This window comes from Cervus elaphus, chromosome 5, assembly GCF_910594005.1.
Source record: "Cervus elaphus chromosome 5, mCerEla1.1, whole genome shotgun sequence".
Taxonomy (NCBI): Eukaryota; Metazoa; Chordata; class Mammalia; order Artiodactyla; family Cervidae; genus Cervus; species Cervus elaphus.
In genome coordinates this window covers 87,539,594-87,560,185 of record NC_057819.1, presented here as the reverse complement: position 1 = coordinate 87,560,185, position 20,592 = coordinate 87,539,594, and the positions used below count along the sequence as shown (strand labels likewise).

At 37.4% G+C, this 20,592-nt stretch overlaps 1 protein-coding gene and 1 non-coding gene across 5 annotated transcripts in view; one reads left to right on the top strand and one right to left on the bottom strand.

Moving 5' to 3' along the window:
* Window positions 1-20,592, top strand: part of AP2B1 (adaptor related protein complex 2 subunit beta 1) — a 109,283-nt gene that overhangs the window by 33,072 nt on the left and 55,619 nt on the right. For all 4 annotated transcript variants that reach the window (XM_043903022.1, XM_043903019.1, XM_043903020.1 and 1 more), the window contains exons 10-13: window positions 7,963-8,078; window positions 9,239-9,404; window positions 10,710-10,808; window positions 17,400-17,659. In XM_043903022.1, coding sequence (XP_043758957.1) covers window positions 7,963-8,078; window positions 9,239-9,404; window positions 10,710-10,808; window positions 17,400-17,659 — 641 coding nt within the window. The remainder of the gene's footprint in view (window positions 1-7,962; window positions 8,079-9,238; window positions 9,405-10,709; window positions 10,809-17,399; window positions 17,660-20,592) is intronic.
* Window positions 4,544-4,615, bottom strand: TRNAC-ACA. The gene has a single exon. It is a non-coding gene; the product is annotated as a tRNA-Cys (tRNA).

Genomic DNA, 20,592 nt, shown 5'->3' with positions numbered 1-20,592 from the left:
TGGTAGCATAGGATTCTGGGTATTCTCTTTACTAAAATACATTTTTAAGTTTATCAGAATAATAAAGCACATTGTTAGAATATTAAAGAATTTTTAACAAAAAGCAGCTATCCCTGATCTCTTTCTTTCCTGAGGGAATCATTTTTAACTCTGTTCCTAGTTATAGTTACTTTAATTACTTCCGTATCTCTACTTTTATTTATTGATTTGCCATTTGTAGACATTGTCTGTTAACTTTCTGCTATGAGATAAATTAGTTCATATACTCCATCACTCCTATTTCTCCCCTTCTGTTCTTCTGTGTACTTAACATGAGGTTTTTGTTCCTGTATTATCTTTGTAAGTTGAGATACCTTTATTTCTTGTTCTATCAACTAGAGTCTTGCAAAACTTACTATGCATATTATGCCTATAGATAAGTAGAAACTACATAATACAAATGATTGTATTTTCTTTCTTATAGAGACTTGGTTTTTTTCCTGAAGTTTATAATGGCCTTTTTTTTTTTTAATTTCATTATGTCTTCATTGCATTCCTATCTTCTTCCAGCTTTTCAAGCATAATATCAAATTTATAAAACTTTTCCTTTGTTCTAGGCCCTTCTGTCTTCCAGTCCTCTGTCTTTCAAGTGCTTGTTCCAGTCTGACTGTCTGCTTTCTTATTTTCTACACAACCATTTTTCTATACAGCCTCCCTTCATTGCTCTTTCTTGTCAGTACTTTTTCATAGAATTCTTTTTTTGTGGTTGCAATAGTTTCTTAAGTCTCTGGGGATGTGAATTATAGTTTTGGTTTTATTTCTACAGTTTGAATTTAATTATCTCGAATATTTTACAGTGATGGTTGCATGTCTATATATGGTTTTTTAATTAAGATGTATAAGGTGGTGCTAGTAGTAAAGAACCAGCCTACCCATGCAAGAGATGTAAGAGACGCAGGTTCAATCCCTGAGTTGGGAAAATCCCCTGGAGGAGGGCATGGCGACCAACTCCAGTAGTCTTGCCTTGAGAATCCCATGGACAGAGGAGCCTAGTGGGCTACAGTCCATAGAGTTGCACAGAGTTAGACATAACTGAAGTGACTTAGCACACACATACCGTGTATATAGTAGACAGGTGCCCACTTATATTAAGAACGAAATAACAGGAAAGTTGTCAGGATTTCTGTGCATGTAGGTAGGGCTGTTGACTAGCAAGTTTCTGCTTTAGGACAGGGAGTTGATTGTTACTTGTTAAGTCCTCTGGAAGAGTATCTCTGTGGTCTTAGGGGGCAGATTTTTTTCTAGCTTGATTGAAATGTTCCAGTAGATATTAAGGATTGCAACTTAAATTACGCTGCTTCATCAGTCCTCCATTTACTTTTCCTTACTCAGAAATTTGTTGAAATTAATGATGGCTTCTATTGACAATGATATTGTAGATTCACAGTTCCATATTTGTTCTTACTACTGGACTGTATGCAGTGCTTTGAGTCAGATTGGATCATATGATTTCACAAGGATAGTTCTAAAATAATTTGTACAGTACGATCAGTGCTTCATAGGATCAGAAGGAAACAGATGCTGTGTCAGAGAAAAGTGTCTCTGAAAGCCAAGTTCCTAATTGGCCTTCCTTATTTTTATTTTTGTCAGTGCTGTTTCATATAGTTGCCACTGATAAGTCCTTTAGTAGACTAGTTGTTATAACAAGAAGTTAATTCATCCTGGTTTCTACTCCTGGTTCTGCCAGTACAGAGGCTTCAGATATTTAATATACATGCTTCTGTTGCTCCATTTGAGAAATGGAAAAGTCTGTTTATTGGATCTTGGTGTGTTCTTTTTTTTTTTTTTTTACCACCACACTTCACATACTTAACTTTTGTCTTTTTCTTTTCTCACTGAGCAGTAGCCACATACTTATGGTACTAACGTAGACAATTTTCAGAACTGTTCTGATGGCAGAAGAGTCGTTTTGTGCTTTTCACTTCCTGAATGTCATTGCCTTATTAACCTCTCTTGCAGTGCTCTCTAAAAAGTCTCATTCCAAAGTTAAAAGAGATTTTTCTTTTTATCCCTGGAATTACTGGAAAGTGTTCTTAAAGCCTCTAGATTCTTAGAGGCTGTTAGTACTGTTTACTGTGACTAACAGGAAAGTTATCCATCATTTTCTGAAAGATATGAGCTTCTGCTGGCTCTTACTTCTTCCTTTGACTCAAGATGCCCTAGTGGGAATATGAGAGTGTGTGAGGAATGAATTTCCTCTGGAAGCTTAAGATCAGCCTTAAAGAATCCTGCCTTTTTGCTAATGTTCCCTTATCTCAAGTTACTTGGATTTGCTTGAGAACTTTTCCTAGAACTGTTTCAATCATGAAAGTTATTAGTTGGAAAGAGTTGCCTAGTCCAGACACAGTTACTGGGGCAGGAGAGGTTATGACTGCTTGTTTTTAACTGGCCTATCTGGGACAAGGGCAAGAACCAGTGACCCAGTTGTAATAGACTTTCTCTGTAGCTTACAGACTGAGCTGCTGTTTCCTCTCAGAGCACCTGACCATTTTTAACGTGGATCTGGTTTCAAGGATATGACAGATGAGAAAAAAAGAATTTTGGTTCAGTGCTTAGCTAAGAGAACAGGGCCTGTTGTAAACTTTGGGTATTGTTAAGAGTTGCAGTGTTTTTTTTTTTTCCAATCGTGACTTTAGGTACAGATGTCTCTCTGTTGCTTTAACTAGCCTGAGGTGAAAAAACTAATTTTGTCATATTAAGTTGTTTAGGTTAAAGGTTAAGCATAAGTTGTTGAGTCAGTAAATAGCACTGAAAAAGAAATCTCATAGTACTTTTTTTTTTTTAATGCTTTTTGTCTATACTTTTTTTGTATAATTGCCTTTTTAATAGATTTTACTCCATACCCCACCCTTGTCCCAGTTTTATTGAGGTATGATTGACAAATCATAGCTGTATATATTTACAGTATGCACTTGTTTCTTTAAAGAGGAAATAAACACTGGCCCTCCTTTTCTTTTACAAATAAAATAATTTTGTTTGAGAGAGATTTATTTATTTGTTTGATTTTGGTTTTGAGAGATTAAGTCATTAAGACACCACGGTTATGGCAGAAAGCAAAGCACTAAAGAGCCTTTTCAAGAAAATTAGAGATACCAAGGGAACATTTCATGCAAAGATGGGTTCGATAAAGGACAAAAATGGTATGGACCCAACAGAAGCAGAAGATATTAAGAAGAGGTGACAAGAATACACGGAAGAACTGTACAATAAAGATCTTCACGACTCAGATAATCACGATGGTGTGATCACGCACCTAGAGCCAGACATCCTGAAATGTGAAGTCAAGTGGGCCTTAGAAAACATCACTACGAACAAAACTAGTGGAGGTGATGGAATTCCCGTTGAGCTATTTCAAATCCTGAAAGATGATGCTGTGAAAGTGCTGCACTCAATATGCCAGCAAACTTGGAAAACTCATCACTGGCCACAGGACTGGAAGAGGTCAGTTTTCATTCCAGTCCCAAAGAAAGGCAATGCCAAAGAATATTCAGACTACCGCACAATTGCACTCATCTCACACGCTAATAAAGTAATGCTCAAAATACTCCAAGCCACGCTTCAGCAATATGTGAACCGTGAACTTCCAGATGTTCAAGCTGGTTTTAGAAAAGGCAGAGGAACCAGAGATCAAATTGCCAACATCCGTTGGATCATCGAAAAAGCAAGAGAGTTCCAGAAAAACATCTATTTCTGCTTTATTGACTATGCCAAAGCCTTTGACTGTGTGGATCACAATAAACTGTGGAAAATTCTGAAAGAGATGGGAATACCAGACCACCTGACCTGCCTCTTGAGAAACCTGTATGCAGGTCAGGAAGCAACAGTTAGAACTGGACATGGAACAACAGACTGGTTCCAAATAGGAAAAGGAGTACGTCAAGGCTGTGTATTGTCACCCTGCTTATTTAACTTATATGCAGAGTACATCATGAGAAATGCTGGGCTGGAAGAAGCACAAGCTGGAATCAAGATTGCTGGGAGAAAAATCAATAACCTCAGATATGCAGATGACACCACCCTTATGGCAGAAATTGAAGAAGAACTAAAGAGCCTCTTGATGAAAGTGAAAGAGGAGAGTGAAAAAGTTGGCTTACAGCTCTACATTCAGAAAACTAAGATAATGGCATCTGGTCCCATTACTTCATGGCAAGTAGATGGGGAAGCAGTGGAAACAGTGACAGACTTTATTTTCTGGTCTCCAAAATCACTGCAAATGTTGACTGCAGCCATGAAATTAAAAGACGCTTGCTTCTTGGGAGAAAAGCTATGACCAACCTAGACAGCATATTAGAAAGCAGAGAGATTACTTTGCCAACAAAGGTCCGTCTAGTCACAAGTATGGTCTTTCCAGTAGTCCTGTATGGAAATGAGAAAGTGAGTGAAGTCACTCAGTCGTGTCCGACTCTTTGCGACCACATGGACTGTAGCCTACCAGACTCCTCAGTCCATGGGATTTTCCAGGCAAGATACTGGAGTGGATTGCCATTTCCTTCTCCAGGAGATCTTCCCAACCCAGGGATTGAACCCGGGTCTCCTGCATTGTAGGCAGACGCTTTACCGTCTGAGCCACCAGGGATGAGAGTTGGACTATTTGGACTATAAAGAAAGCTGAGTGCTAAAGAATTGATGCTTTTGAACTGTGGTGTTGGACTCTTGAGAGTCCCTGGGACTGCAAGGAGATCCACCCAGTCCATCCTAAAGGACATCAGTCCTGCATATTCATCAGAAGGATTTATGCTGAAGTTGAAGCTCCAATACTTTGGCCACCTGATGTGAAGAACTGACTCCTTGGAAAAGACCCTGATGTTGGGAAAGATTGAGGGCAGGAGGAAAAGGGGATGACAGAAGATGAGATGGTTGGATGGCATCACCTACTCTATGGACGTGAGTTTGAGCAAGCTCCACGAGTTGATGGACAGGGAAGCCTGGCGTGCTGCGGTCCATGGGGTTGCAAAGAGTCGGACACGACTGAGCGACAACTGAACTGATCTGAAGTCGCTAAGTTAAGATTAAGGTGTTTCTCGCTTCCTTGTCTTTACTTTTAGCTGCAATGGGTCTTTGTTGCTGTGTGTAGGCTTTCTCTAGTTGCAGTGAGTAGTGGCCACTCTGTATTCACAGTACTTGGGCTTCTCGTTGCAATGGCTTCTTTTGTTGTGGAGTACAAGCTCTAGGGCATGTGAATCATTTCTGATTTGTGTAGGTCAGGATAAGGTACTAACTTATGTCTTATATAAACAAAAAGCATGTATTTACTCCATCAAATCATCAAATAATAGAAGTTAAAAGTAGAACTCTGCTTTCTCCTATGCTTATTCTTCCCTCCCAGAGGTGACGTGGACATAATTTTAAGTTCCCCTGAATTTCCAGTTTCATTGAAGAGATCGATAGCCTTAACCATTCTTTTGTTTTCCTCTGTTTGCATTGTTCTTTTAAGGCCGCCTTCTCTCCCCTCGCTATTCCCTGGAGTTCTGCTTTCAGTTGCCTATAGCTTTCCCTCTTTCCCTTGCCTTTGGCTTCACTTCTTTCCTCAGCTTGATGCATGGAAGTTCACACTTCCTTGTGAGTTCTGTCCATTTTCTCTCAATAATATCTTCAGTGGCACACCCAGAAATTTATGGTTCACCTCAAAAGTTATATAAAATTTACCATTGTTTTCTGCTTTAATGGAAATGGTTTGGTTAAAGATAAAGAGTATGGGGATCAAACACCAGAACATTTGATCCTTTCCTTATAGCTATGAATGTTGCCTTTTTTTAAAAAATCACATACCAAATTGTATATGTCTGAATTCCTTTGTTTCTGGACTTATTTTTTATTTACAGCGACTGGATATTTTTTTTTTGCTACATCAGATCTTAGTTGTGACATGAAAGTTCAGTAGTTGTGGCACGCAGGCTTAGTTGCCCTTTGGCATGGGGGATCTTAGTTCCCCTACCAGGGATTGAACCTGCATCCCCTGCATTGGAAAGCAGGTTCTGCAACCACTGGACCACCAGGGAAATAACTGCCATACTGCTTTAATGGTAGTTTTAAAAAATTTATCAAAAGCAACATGCGTGAGATGACAATTTGCTTGAAAATTACTATCCTAGACTTAAATATTTTTGAATGTTGATGCATCATGGGAGATAGCCTTTATCTTTATTATAATATTAAAACTAAAAGCTTAGTAAATGTTCACTTTTTATCAAGTCCTGTGCTGAGCAGTTTATTTGTACTATCTAACTTGATAATTTAGCCCTTATGTGCTTTTTAATTTATCATGACTTATATATTTAAAATTTCCTACTTCCTAGTCTTCGATTCCTTTGTGTTTACCACTTCTAATTTTTTTTCTTTTCTTTCTTTCAAATTTCCCAACTGTTTTGCTCTTGTAATAATAGCACAGGAATTACTAGTTGAAAATGAATTAAGATGTAATTAAAAAATGGAAAAACTACATAGAAGAATACATAATCATCATATATATGACCTTATATACATAACCTCAAGATGCAGTTTTGTTCTCATTATATTACTTGGAATGTTTTAAATTATAATATCCTTAAAAGATTTTATTACAGATTTTTAGGCATGCACTAAAGTAAAACTGATTTATGAGCTCTCATGTACCCACCATCTGTCTTTAATAAATATCAATACATTGCTGTTTCCAATTGATCCTCTCCCTTCTCTTTCAAGGAAGTGGGTTACTGTTGTATTTTAATGCATATCTCAGATATGGTCTTACTAGAGTAGTCCAGTGTATATATTTAATAAGTCCTCTAAAAAGTCCTATGGTACTCAACAACTAATTCTTAATCTCATTGATTATCCAGTCCATGTTCAGTTTTCCATAATTGTGTCTAAATACAGTTGCCTTGTTCAAATCAAAATCTCAGAAGAACTACACATTGCATTTGGTTAATATGTCTTTTAAGTCTTTGCTTATTTATTTGGGTGCCATTTATTAAAGGAACTAGATTGATAGGCTTGTAGAATTTTCCAGAGTCTAGATTTGGCTGGTTGTATTTTAGCGATGCTTATCTCATCCCTTCATCCCCTTTAGACAGTTAAATCTAGAGGTTTGGTAATGTTTGTGTTCATTGTTTTTGGTAAGGGTTCCTCTTAGGTCATGCTGTGTACTTCCTGTTGCATCTTATCAGGAGGCATATAATGGAATTACCCATCATAGTATATAATATGGAAAATCAGTCCTTGGATTTCAGGATCTCTCTTCTGCTACCTTTCTTCTTTTAAAAACTATGATTTATTGTTTCAGTACATTAGTTTTGTCACTTGTATTCTTCCATATTCCTTTCATTAATAAAAGACTAATATATAGATTAAATTCTGTTTTATAGCTGAACCATAGGCTATGGAAAATTGCAATTTATCTAAGTCCATAAACTTTTTCAGTTATATAGCCCAAAAGATGGCAAATTTTACTTAGAGCAATTTGAGTCACAGATAACTTTGAAAATACAGTGAAAATTGTGGACCCTCTTCCTGGAAAATATGCTTGTCTGCACAAATGAAATTTGACAGTTTCATTTCAAGAGGTTTAAAAATGCCCTCTGTCTTGCTCATTCATGAACTGCAGATAAAGACCTCCTACTTTGGTGTATTTTGTCATTCTTACTCTTTCCTCATACCTTGACTTATGCTTTCTTCTCATTTCTGTCATCCTGGCTGTCCAAGATGATTTTGTTCATTTGAACTGACTCTTTTGTAATGAGTAAAATTTGGGGTGTATCTTGAACTTCTGTGCATCTCCATCAGATAACCCTGTGTCTAATACAGTTATGATCAAATTAAGTGCCTCATCTTTTAATCTAGTTGAGTTGATGTACCTGGATGTTCTCTCCCCTCTCCCCCATTTTTTTTTGTTGAGGTTGTGTTATTGGGTAGATATCTGACTTCTCATTATGTTCTTCATTGTAGCAATCTGCAGAGCGCTGTGTGAGCACGTTGCTTGATCTCATCCAAACCAAAGTAAATTATGTGGTCCAAGAGGCGATTGTTGTCATCAGGGACATCTTCCGCAAATACCCCAACAAGTATGTCCAAATACTTCTGCCCCTCTTCCTCAGATCATTTAGGAAATGTTTAAGTAAGGCACTTTGAGATTGGCTAGGTAAGAATTATTTTGTCATAATTAAATGCTTTATTAAAAATCAAACATGTAAGTTGGTGAGCACAAGGATTAAAATCTGATTTTTACTGTTTCATCACTTTTAGAAGAATTGGAGCTCTGTCTGAATATGCGTTGTTGATTGGCGTATTTTTAAAGTTAACCAGGTTCTTCGGTGATGAAGTTACTGTTAAATAGGATACTCATACATTCCAGGTTGTCTGGGCATAATCCATTTTATGCTCCTTATCAAGTGTAATTAATAAATGTGCCCCCTTTCACTCTCAGAAACATCTCAGTTTGAATAATATGGCCACCCTATTGTAAAATCCAGGAAGGTGACAGCTTCACTATTCACTTTGTATGTTACCTAGTACTTTTAGAAAATTATAGAACATGTAACGATGAATTATCAGAGTTTTAGACCCTTTCTCAAGTATGGTAGCTGCTTCCATTAAGATACACAAAATCTATATTTTCACTCCACAGAAAATTTTCATGTTGAGGTCTCTTAGTTTGTGAAACATAGACTTTTTCAAATTTGCTTTTGAAGGCAAGCAATTAAAGAATCTGAAAGAGTGAAATAAGCAGGTTCAAGGGGGAGGGGATATATGTATAATTTAAGACTGATTTGCATTGTTGTATGGCAGAAATCACGACACTGTAATGCAGTTACCCTCCAATTAAAAAAAAAGAGCAGATTATATAAGCATATCCTAAATGTCATTTTAGGATATAATCATAGAGATAGGTTGTGCTGAGGCTTCTGACTAATCTTTAAAGATCATGTGAAATGAAATGACTTACAATTAAGTTAGTTTAATGGTGGACTCAAAATTAGTAGAAATATTTTAACAAGGTAGTGGTTTATTAAGTGTTTTTTATATATATATATTTTTAAATTCTAGAAATGGTATTTTTGGAGAAAGGATATGCTTTTACCTCTCTCTCAGGAAAGAGGGGTTGGGTTTCTAAGTTTCTTGATTAAGTGTGGATACCTTGTCCATGGTTTCGCTTTTAGCCTTCATTGTTAAATACAGTTCTCAGTTTTGCCCTCAGCAACCATAATCCATTTTGTTACATCAGATACGAAAGTATCATTGCCACACTGTGTGAGAACTTAGATTCACTGGATGAACCAGACGCTCGAGCAGCTATGATTTGGATTGTGGGAGAATATGCTGAAAGAATTGACAATGCTGATGAGTTACTAGAGAGCTTTCTGGAGGGTTTCCATGATGAAAGCACCCAAGTAAGTTCTCTTCTATACCTTATGAAATAGATGTTTGGGGGAGGATTTCAGGAAAGGTTAAGGTTAGGCAGTTTTGTGTATCTGAACTTAAATATATGTGTGTGTATATATAGTATGTATTATATATATAGTGTGTATATGTGTGGTGTGTATATATGTATGTGTGTATATATGTTCATTTTTCTCCCCAAAGGGCTGAGTGAGCTTTTTCAGTTGTGCTGACGTCTGTTGGAACAAGCTTGTTTAGCTTACACTGGTGGTTCTCAAACTTTAATGAGCTGTTAAGCACCTAAGCACTGGTATTTAACCTCTGTTAAAGCTACAGGTTGCTGGAACCCACACTAGAGTTTCTGACTCAGTAGGCCTGAGATGGTTCATTTTTACAAGGTTCAGGGTGGTGATGCTTCTGCTGCTGCTGCTGTTCCAGAACCATGCTCTGACAGCTACTGTCTAGAGCGATAGTTAATTATAATTTTCTGTCACCTAAAGATGATTCCCCATTACTGTTAGTAATGGCTGTGGCTCGGTTACAGCTGGAGTTTTTGTCGGGGTGAAGGCTGACATGTGCATTTTGAAAAGAATCTTCCTTCCCACGTTCTGTCTTCTACCAAAATTGAGAGACCTTGAGAGACCTTTGAGTCAAAGGCCCAGAGAAGCAAATAAATTATTAAACCTTTTCCCCCCGGTGTTCATACTGACTGCAAATTGAAGTTCATATATGTATTCTATCGTAGTAATTTTAATAGGCCCTGACAGGGAACACATACAAGCCAGTAATTCCATGGTTCAGCAAGCCACTCTTAATTGACTGTGAGCTGGCTTAATTCTATGGTCTTGACTCTTGCCTCAGTATGATAAATGATTCTTCAATTCCCCAGAAGTTGTAGCTTTCAGTGGAAGTAAATAATAAGGAATTTGGTCAGGAACCAGTTTTATTGCCATCAGCATGTTAGCATGTACTTTAAGAAATACAGATGATAGAGGCGGTGGGTCGGAGTCCAGGCCAGCCTCTCAAAAAAAGAAAAAATAAAAAAAAAGAAATACAGATGATTATCTGGGTCAGAAACAAACAGGCAGTTTTTGATGCCAAAAATGCAATTTGGAGATGGGAGTCTAGTGTGTTTTCAGTTGATGAAAACCTTTGACTGCTATTGTTGATATTGGTGGAGTTTTCAACCTTTGTCTCTTAATCAAAATCAGAAAGGCCTCACAGTCAGTCAGTCATGTTTGGGGAAACACCACTTTGGAATTGATGGTGTGGAATAAGGCAGAATGCCTTTCACTTTATCTATTAAATTTGTTTAGGTGCAGCTCACTCTGCTCACTGCCATAGTGAAGCTGTTTCTCAAGAAACCATCAGAAACACAGGAGCTGGTACAGCAGGTCTTGAGTTTGGCAACACAGGTAAGAAATCTGAAAAAAGCATAGAGTTGATTTGTCTTGTTTTAAATTCTTGGAAATTGTAAAACTTCTTCCAAGAAGGTTCATTTGGGGAGGTTTTGAATGTACAGAGCACAGTCTTTAGATTCTGTTAAAAAATTAGAAACAGTTTTCCTTTTACATATTCTGCTGAATTAGAACTGGTTGTTTGGCTTTTAAATGAGTTGACTGACTTTTGTTTTAATGGTAATTCATGAAAATTGAACTGAGAATAGACTCTTTAGTGTGAATGAAGGACATGCCTCTCTGAAAGTGACATTGAGTCTCACAGTACCTCCTTCTGAGGGACTTAATTTCAGCTTTCAAATGGAAGTACCCTGTAGAGATGGTAGATGCTTTGACAAAGATCTAATGTGTGCTGTTCTGCCTTCTAGATGGGTTGCTTTCTCTGAAAGTAATTTTAAAGTGCTAAAGCTACTTCCTTAATTATTTAATATTTTTGGTCTTCGTAGGGAGGGTTCTTATTTCAGGAATGTGGCCCCAAGCCCAGAAATTGAAGTAGTTACTTTTTCTGATGTGACTAGTATAATGATAATCAATCCATCATGATCCAGTGATGTTCTTAATTGGATTTGAGAACAGGCTGACTTTAGCAGACTGTTCAGATATTCAATTTACTATTTCCTCCTTCTTCTCTTTACAGTTGTATATTTCAAAATTTGAAACTCTTTTATAGTACTTTGCCTAGTTCTGAGGTGTCATCTTTCTTTATATTTTTATTTTTTACTCTTTGTTCTGGTGAGCTTTATTTCATATCAAAAACAAGCACAATTGGAAGATTAGATATGGTAAATATTGTAATTAGTACAGTTGACGTATATACCTTGTACATGGCTTGAATCCCAGTTCTCAATTAAGACCACAAATGTGAACCTACAGTAGTTGCCAGTACATTATCTGTTAAGTGATCAAAGCACATAATTTACTGCATATTAAATGCAAAGTTCTTCTTTCCTCTGACAGTATGTAATTTTAGAAATGCCAGGAATCCATTTTAAGGACAAGAAGTTCCATGGATAGATAAGGCTTTTGAATACTTAATGGAATACTGTAAATCAGATAGCATTACCAAATAAGTTGTTTTTAGAATATACTACACAACTTTGAAAAAAATACAGCCAAGAAAACAGCTAGAGTCAGAGGCTACTTTCTGACACTTGATTCAAATACAGATGTTTCACAGTCGGTGAACTCAAACATGAAGAAGGCCTGAAGCTAAAAATTAAGATAATTTTCTTATCTGATTATTGATTCATATAAACATTATTGAGAATTATCTGCTTGATTATTTTTTAATGGAGCAGTTGACCAACAGTAATTGAGTTAAAGGATATTGTAAAATTCATTTCGCAGAAAACAGAGGTGTCTTGTCCCACCCCTTGTACCTCAGTTTTCTTCGTCTCTCCGACAGATAATCAGCATGCTGTTTTCTGAAGTCTCTAAGCTTTCACTTGACCCCATTGCAGTTAGTCTGAAGAAGCATTCATTTGATCATGTGGAGCCAAGGGCAAGCCATGGCTCACCATCTGTCCATGAAAAGTGGATGGGAGGTTGTCCATCACTGATCAGGCATGTCTTGGTACTAAGGGCAGAAATTGGTCATCTTTTGAATCAAAGCAGTTAGGTTGGACACAGGAAGTCATTTTCCCATTAATGTATAATAGGTCATCTACAGGGGGCCATTTTGAATAGAAATTGCCACTTCTTAATCATGTAGGGCTTATTACAGACACTGCAGGGTGACTGCCATTAAATTAGTGATGTGTTTGACTTCTTCTTCGGACCTTGAAGCTCATTTCTGCCTGTTGTTACAGGCTTTGGAGCCTCTCTGCTTTGTATAAAAGAAAGAGCTTTATATAAATTAACGAAATTCAAAGATGCCTGGTGTTTATTCTAGATGGTAAAATAGTAAACTTGACATTAACAATGCCTTGTAATACTTGAGAAAACCTCCTAAACACAGATAAATTCACATTTATATAGTCTCTCAGCTTTCTTGGAAATAACATTTTCTTCAAGAATCATAGGATTTCTATTTATTACAATGTTTACTTGTATTCAAGTTTTAACTCTCCCTTGAGGGCTATATTTCAAAGCATCAGCAGTATTTGGCCCCTTGTGAAAGTTACCACAATAAGTAGAAAAGAAAGAAAGAGAAAAGGTAGAGAAGAGAGTGCTGGGTCACTCAGCACCTAGAATTACTCGGAAGGTAAGGGACTGCCTCAGCTCGCATTGTGTGACAGATTCATTCCTCAGCCAAATTAAAGATGACTGTGTTTAGCTATGTGTGGGATAGTCAGAATCATCTTAACTGCTGAGACTCCACTTGACATTCATACCCATTGTAAATAGAGACATCTTTTGCAATTTATTCGTAAGAGCTCTTCAGAGGGTTTTTAACTTTTATGCATCTTCCTTTGCCTGAAGCAGAATAATTTCCATTATCATTAAGACAGTGGTTATTAATATTATCTATATTGAGCATTCTAGATTTCCTAGTCTAGACCCATGACCACCCATTTGTGTCTCTGTTAAGATGGAGTCAGAACAGTTTTCTAAAAAGTCTTTTGGCCTTGGTCCTTTTCAGTCACCTCTGAATAGATAAGGCTAGTCTCACAATCAAGTGAGTGTCTTTGGTAGATTCCTTTGTGTTCACAAGTTCTGAACTCTGTCTTCATCTCCATTTTCTCTTAAATCCTCTGTATTTGTATTTTAACAGGCAGCATGGGAGAGCTGTATTTTAGATTCTTGTCAGAGTTCAGACTCACTCTTATTATTTACCTGAGATAAAGTGTTAGGGAGAATTCCCTGTGTTCTTACAGATGTTGGAATGTGCCACTGAATCAAGCCAAATTAGTAGAGAGCTGGCGATCTAATAAGGATTTGACCCTTATAAGAATTGTTTTTCGGAGAAGGCAATAGCACCCCACTCCAGTACTTTTGCCTGAAATCTCCCATGGATGGAGGAGCCTGGTAGGCAGCAGTCCATGGAGTTGTGAAGAGTTGGACATGACTGAGCAACTTCACTTTCACTTTTCACTTTCATGTGTTGGAGAAGGAAATGGCAACCCACTCCAGTGTTCTTGCCTGGAGAACCCCAGGGACAGAGGAGCCTGGTGGGCTGCCGTCTATGGGGTCGCACAGAGTTGGACACGACTGAAGTGACTTAGCAGCAGCAGTAGCAGCAGAATTATTTTTACTGAATTACATAGGTATCATCATCCTGTAGTAAAGGTTGTACGTGAGAAACTATCCTGTTTGGGTTTGTTATCAAAGTAATTATTTACTTAATCATATATTTTCTTCTCTTGGAGACCGTGTAAAAAATTCCTAACCAGTTTTGGGTTCCCTTATGCATAAGTATGTAGTTAACTGCCCCTCTGAGTGACTTATCTGACTTGATTTCTTTCTCATATCAGATGTTTGAAACCTCTGTCCATGGGATTCTCTAAGTAAGAATACTGGAGCAGGTTGTCATTTCCTTCTCCAGGGGATCTTCCTGATCTAGGGATCAAACCAGTGTCTCTTATGTCTCCTGCATTGGCAGATGGGTTCTTTACCACTGCGCCTCTATCTTCATAGTAGCCTTAATCCTGTTCTTTATGCTGAGGATTCAGGAAAGTATGTGTGAAATCTTTGTGCTTCTAATTTTAAGTAAAATGGTGGTATAATTAGAAATACTATTGGTTACAAAAAAAGAACAACCCTTGAATCCATGCCTTTAATAAGGTGTCTTTTTTACTTTGGTGGTTTTAAAGGAAATAGTAAAGAATACACAGAAAAGCGTCCAGACTTTAGTAATTACCTTCTTTAGTACATGGAAAGAAGTCTTCACCTTGGTATTTCCATCTGTGAACTAGAGACTACCATCATCAAAATCACCTGTGCTGCCTGTTGAAAATAAAAATTCCTGGGCTCCCCTTCTGACATAATGAATCAGAAACTCTGGTTTAGTCCTGGAATCTGCACTTTAGATGGCTTTCTTGGTGTGTTAAAATGTTGACACATGTTATATAGTTTTAGGAATTACTGTTTTAGAGCTTGCCTGGTAAGAATTGTTTTGGAAGCTCTCAAATTTTGGGCAATACATTATTTTCTCGAAATCCTTAGGAGGGCCTATCAGACTAGCAGTACAGTGGATCCCCAACAAAATTTTCTGAGTTGCCAAACACATAATGGCACACTGTAAAATCATAAAAGATTCTGTTTTTTTTGTCATTAGCCTTGACTGGGCCTGATTTATCACGACTTCCATGTGAATAGTGAGGCAGTGAAGGCCGGCTGATAGTAGGTCTATCAGATCAGCCCTCAGGATAACCGAGTTTGGACAGTGGAGGTCCTTGTCCACTCTTGACTTCTGGTCATGAAAAACTTGCACTCATTTTCTCATTTCTCATATGACTAAAATTTTAAGTCAGTGTACCCCCTTTAATCCATTGATTCTATCTCTAGAAATTTATCCTATTGTAGTGTTTCAAATTTGTGGGGGGACTCAAGCTTTTTTCATGGAAGTGTGTATTTTTGTGAATTTCCACAGGAATTTTTTTTTTGCTATTTGGTTAAATATGTAGCTGATATATGAGAAGAATAATTTGAAGTAAAAAAAATTTACTTTGATTGTATTATTAAGCTGTGTTGTATAGTTTATTTTAATATGTTTAACAGTTTACTAGACAAATTAATATTTTCCCAGTTAAGTGATGTGTAGTATTCATTTTCATTGAGTAATAAAAAACATAACTAGTCTACAGATTTTAAATGACACGCTTTGGGGACTGAGTGTACAGATTAAAACTTTTAATTTAAACATCAATAAAAGCTGGGATGGGGATTGCTTTCCTGATGAGATATTCTGAGAAACTTGTATTCTACTCTTTGAAAAAAAAAAAATCAACTTATGTTTTATAATATTTAAGTTTTGTTTCCAAATGAAAATCTAAGGAGGTTTCAGTCAACCATTTTTAAGCACTTCCTCAGGAGCAAACTTCATGCTTCAACATGCAGCAAAGCAAATGCATCTAATTTGGATATTACCAGTTTCTTTTTTTTTTTAATGGCATTTCAAATACTACCAATAGTTTGATATAAGTAATGCATGTATATGTGCAGTTCTTTTAGAATAATGCAACCTGTGAATATGATAAAGATTATCTTGAGATAAAATTTACCATTTTTATGCTATATTAGCTTGTATCTCAGTTTTCTTTATACTTAAAAAAATTTTTTTTTCTTTATTCTTTTTTGTTTTTAACCAGCAGTCCATTTTTGAGTGCCAATAAAACAACATATGATTAAGAAAATACATGTAAAGCAGTCTGGGTAACTTCTGGTATTGAGCTGAATGCTCAATACCAAGTGCCTTAAGTGGCTAAATTATGAACCAGTTCATCTGCTTATGTACAGACTCATGGGAAAACCCTGGCCTACTTTAAAGAAATACTTTTGTATGTGTGTTTTAGATACAGAAATTGAAATGGGACTGATTGTTGCCTTTAATAACATAATACCACTGAAACAATTCATGGGTAGATGAATGTCACCATATAGACAGACTCTTGGAGGTAGATACCAGGACATTTACTGCCACTTTGTAATGACCACAAAACTGAATAGTATAAAGGAGGGAGAAGGAGGCAGCAATCTCAATGTTCATCAGTAGGACACTAGCAAACAATGATGCAGTGCTGTGTATATAGTGGGAAAACGACAGCTGTGTGTGCCACTATGGAAAGAGGGGCGAGGAGCAGTATAGGATGAAACTGGTTTTGTGTGAAATGAATATATGTGTGTGTGTGAGCTCATAGCACACTGTTCATGTGGATGGATACTTGGAGGATGGGGAAGGGCTGGGTGATCGGGGGAGACTTATTTTTATATTATTCATTTCTAAATTGTGATGTGGCATTGATAATAAATTTTCCTTAGCCACAATCATGGATAAAATTATTTTAACCACCACACAAAGAAACGAGGTCACTAAGTTCGTCACCCTTTTTAGAAGCACTTAGTTTTATAGGCTCTCTTAAACAGTTTTTTTTTTATTATTTAGATAATAGTGCCTCTCATATTTAATAAATAATTAGTGTTCTTTGAGCTCTTTGAAGTCAGGCCCCATGTGTTGTCTGTATTGCCAGGGCCTAGCCAGTGTCTCCATGGGAGATGCTTAATATTTGAATTAAGAAAGAAGGTATGGGCGAAATATATGACAGATGTGTTTCATGAATACTTCTGCTAATATTTGTAGCAGTTAAAAACATTTTTATGTCCCAAGGCCATTTGAAGCAATTGATTTTTCTTGGGTTAAACTTTATTTTCTTCTTCCCAACTTCCTTTCTGAATTTGAGTCTTAGAACTAACCTCAATTTATATTTAAATTCTTTGAAACATTAGAGATTTCAGAATTGTGAGTATATTAACAACATTGAGTCTAAATATCTTCTAACAGCCAACCCTGCATAAATTGCTACAGCATTACCTTGATAATAAATCAGCTGTTTGAGTTTCTATATGGAAAAGAGTTATATTTAAACCTTCTTGTGTTTGCCTTTTCATTAGGATTCTGATAATCCTGACCTTCGAGACCGGGGTTATATTTATTGGCGCCTTCTCTCAACTGATCCTGTCACAGCTAAAGAAGTAGTCTTGTCTGAAAAGCCACTGATTTCTGAGGAGACAGATCTTATTGAGCCAACTCTACTGGATGAGCTAATCTGCCACATTGGTTCTTTAGCCTCAGTGTACCATAAGCCGCCCAATGCTTTTGTGGAAGGAAGTCATGGAATCCATCGCAAACACTTGCCAATACATCATGGGAGGTAAGCAGGTAAACTTGGTTTGATTGAGAAGTGATTCTTTGTATAGGTGAAGTTGGTCTGTCTTAAGCTTTGCTATGCATTTGGCAAACCTATTCTGCTGTCTTGGGGGCTTCATCTGAATTCTAGTGACTACACACATGTAATGGATAAAAGACCTTTTTGAGTTCTGATCTCAGGGTTGGTAAGATTATGCCTTTAGAAAATTGTGGTAAAAACTTTCTGAATGGATAAAGTTTGAAAGTTGCTTAAGACTCTAAAAGATGCAGCTAGAAATTTTCCAATATTTGAAAACTTGGTAAAAAAAACATATACAGGCATACCATAGAGATTATGGACTTTGGATCCAGAACACTGCAATAAAGCAGGTCACAAATTTTTTTGTTGTTGTTTCTGAGTGCATACAAAAGTTACATCTGCTCTGTAGTGTAGTCTATTAAATGTGCAATAGTATGACGTCTTAAAAAAAGTCTTTTGTTGTTCGGTCACTAAGTCCTGTCCGACTCTTTGCAACCCTGTGGACTGCAGCACACTGGGTTTCCCTGTCCTTCACTGTCTCCTGGAGTTTGCTCAAACTCATGTCCATTGAGTCGGTGGTGCCATCCAGTCATCTCATCCTCTGTCATTCCCTTCTCTTCCTGCCCTCAGTCTTCCCCACTGAAGGCAGGAAGATCAGGGTCGTTTTCCAGTGAGTTGACTTTTTGCGTCAGGTGGCCAAAGTACTGGAGCTTCAGCTTCAGCAACAGTCCTTCCAGTGAATATTCAGGGTTGATTTCCTTTAGGATTGACTGGTTTGATCTCCTTGCAGTCCAAGGGACTCTCAAGAGTTTTCACCAGCACCATAGTTCAAAAGCATCAGTTCTTCAGCAATCAGCCTGCTTTATGGTCCAACTCGCTCATCCGTGCATGACTACTGGAAAAGCCATAGTTTTGACTATATGGACCTTTGTTGTCAAAGTGATGTCTCTACTTTTTAATACACTGTCTCGGTTTGTTGTAGCTTTCCTTCCAAGGAGCAAGCATCTTTTAATTTTACGGCTACAGTAAGAGTCCACAGTGATTTTGGAGCCCAAGAATATAAAATCTGCCACTGTTTGCATTTATTCCCCATCTATTTGCCATGAAGTGATGGAACCAGATGCCATCCATGATCTTAGTTTTTTGAATGTTGAGTTTTAAGCCAGCTCTTTCAGTTTCATCAAAAAGGCTGTTTAGTTCCTTTTCACTTTCTGCCATTAGAGTGGTGTCATCTGCATATCTGAGGTTGTTGATGTTTCTCCTGGCAATCTTGATTCCAGCTTATGCTTCATCCAGCCTGGCATATCACATGATGTACTCTGCATATAAATGAAATAAGCAGGGTGACAATAAAAAAGCCTTGATGTACTCCTTTCCCAATCTGGAACCAGTCTGTTGTTTCATGTCCCTTTCTAACTGTTGCTTCTTGACCCACATACAGGTTTCTCAGGAGGCTGGTAAGGTGGTCTGGTATTCTCATCTCTCTTAAGACTCTTCCACAGTTTAATGTGTTCCACATAGTCAAAGACTTACATGTAGTCAGTGAAGCAGAAGTAGATATTTTTCTAGAATTCCCCTTGCTTTCTGTGTGATCCAGTGAATATTGGCAATTTGATCTCTGGTTCCTCTGCCTTTTCTAAATCCAGCTTGTACATCTGGAAGTTCTTGCTTCACATACTGCTGAAGGCTAGCTTGAAGGATTTTGAGCATAACCTTACTAGCATGCAAAATGAGCGCAATTGTGCCATAGTTTGAACGTTCTTTGGCACTGCCCTTCTTTGAGATTGGAATGAAAACTAACCTTTTCCAGTCCTGTGGCCACGGCTGAGTTTTCCAAATTTGCTGACATATTGAGTGCAGTTCTTTAATAGCATCATCTTTTAGGATTTTAAATAGCTCAACTGGGTTGCCACTGATACATTACAAGACTTTACAGTTTATACCATGTTTTCATTTGGAGCTCCCCTGGTAGTTCAGCTGGTGATGAAACCACCGGCAGTGCAAGAAACCCTGGTTCGATTCCCGGGTCAGGAAGATCTCCTGGAGAAGGGATAGGCTACCCACTCCAGTATTCTTGGGTTTCCCTGGTGGTTCAGCTAGTAAAGAATCCACCTGCAATGTAGGAGACCTGGGTTGAGAAGATCCCACTATCCACTCCAGTATTCTGGCCTGGAGAAATACATGGACTATATAGTCCATGGGGTGGCAAAGAGTTGGACAGGACTAAGCAACTTTCACTCACTTCATTTGATCCTTCCTAAAATAGAGTGCTTTGTTTTGTTATCATTTTGTTGGTGAGGAAGCTTTGTCTCAGAGAGGTGGTCACTTGCCCAAGACAGTGCATGCAACTAGTCATTAGTGGAGCCAAAGCTTGGTCCTGGTCACCTTACTCTAATCGCCCCGTTCTTACCACAACACCCCCAGTGTTACTCTGCTTATTTCACTGGAAGTGTGTGCATGAATTTCTTCCCAGGTTTACTTCTGTAACTGACTGCCAGTTCCTTGGCCTTAGCTATCTATTGAACTTCCCTATTTGTTTTTCTTCCTTGAAACTTGAACAGAATTGAAAGCAACATATAATTTTCCCTGTTATCCCTCCAGATTCCTCTTATAAGGAGCATAACTAGTCTTTTGCTTCTTTGCTTTTGTTTGTTTTTTTTTCTGAGTTTGATTCTTCATTCTTCTTTGTTCAAGCATTGTCAAAACATAACTAGGAAGAGGGGATATATGTAAACATACAGCTGATTCATTTTGCCTCTACAGCAGAAACTAACACAACATTGCAAAGCAACTTTACGCCAGTAAAAAAGAATTAAAAAACCTGCCTAGGGTTTTTAGAGTAAGCATTCGTTTATTAATGGGATTTTTACAGAATCTTTTTTGTTTGTTTTTAAAAATTTATCTTATGTCTTAGAAAA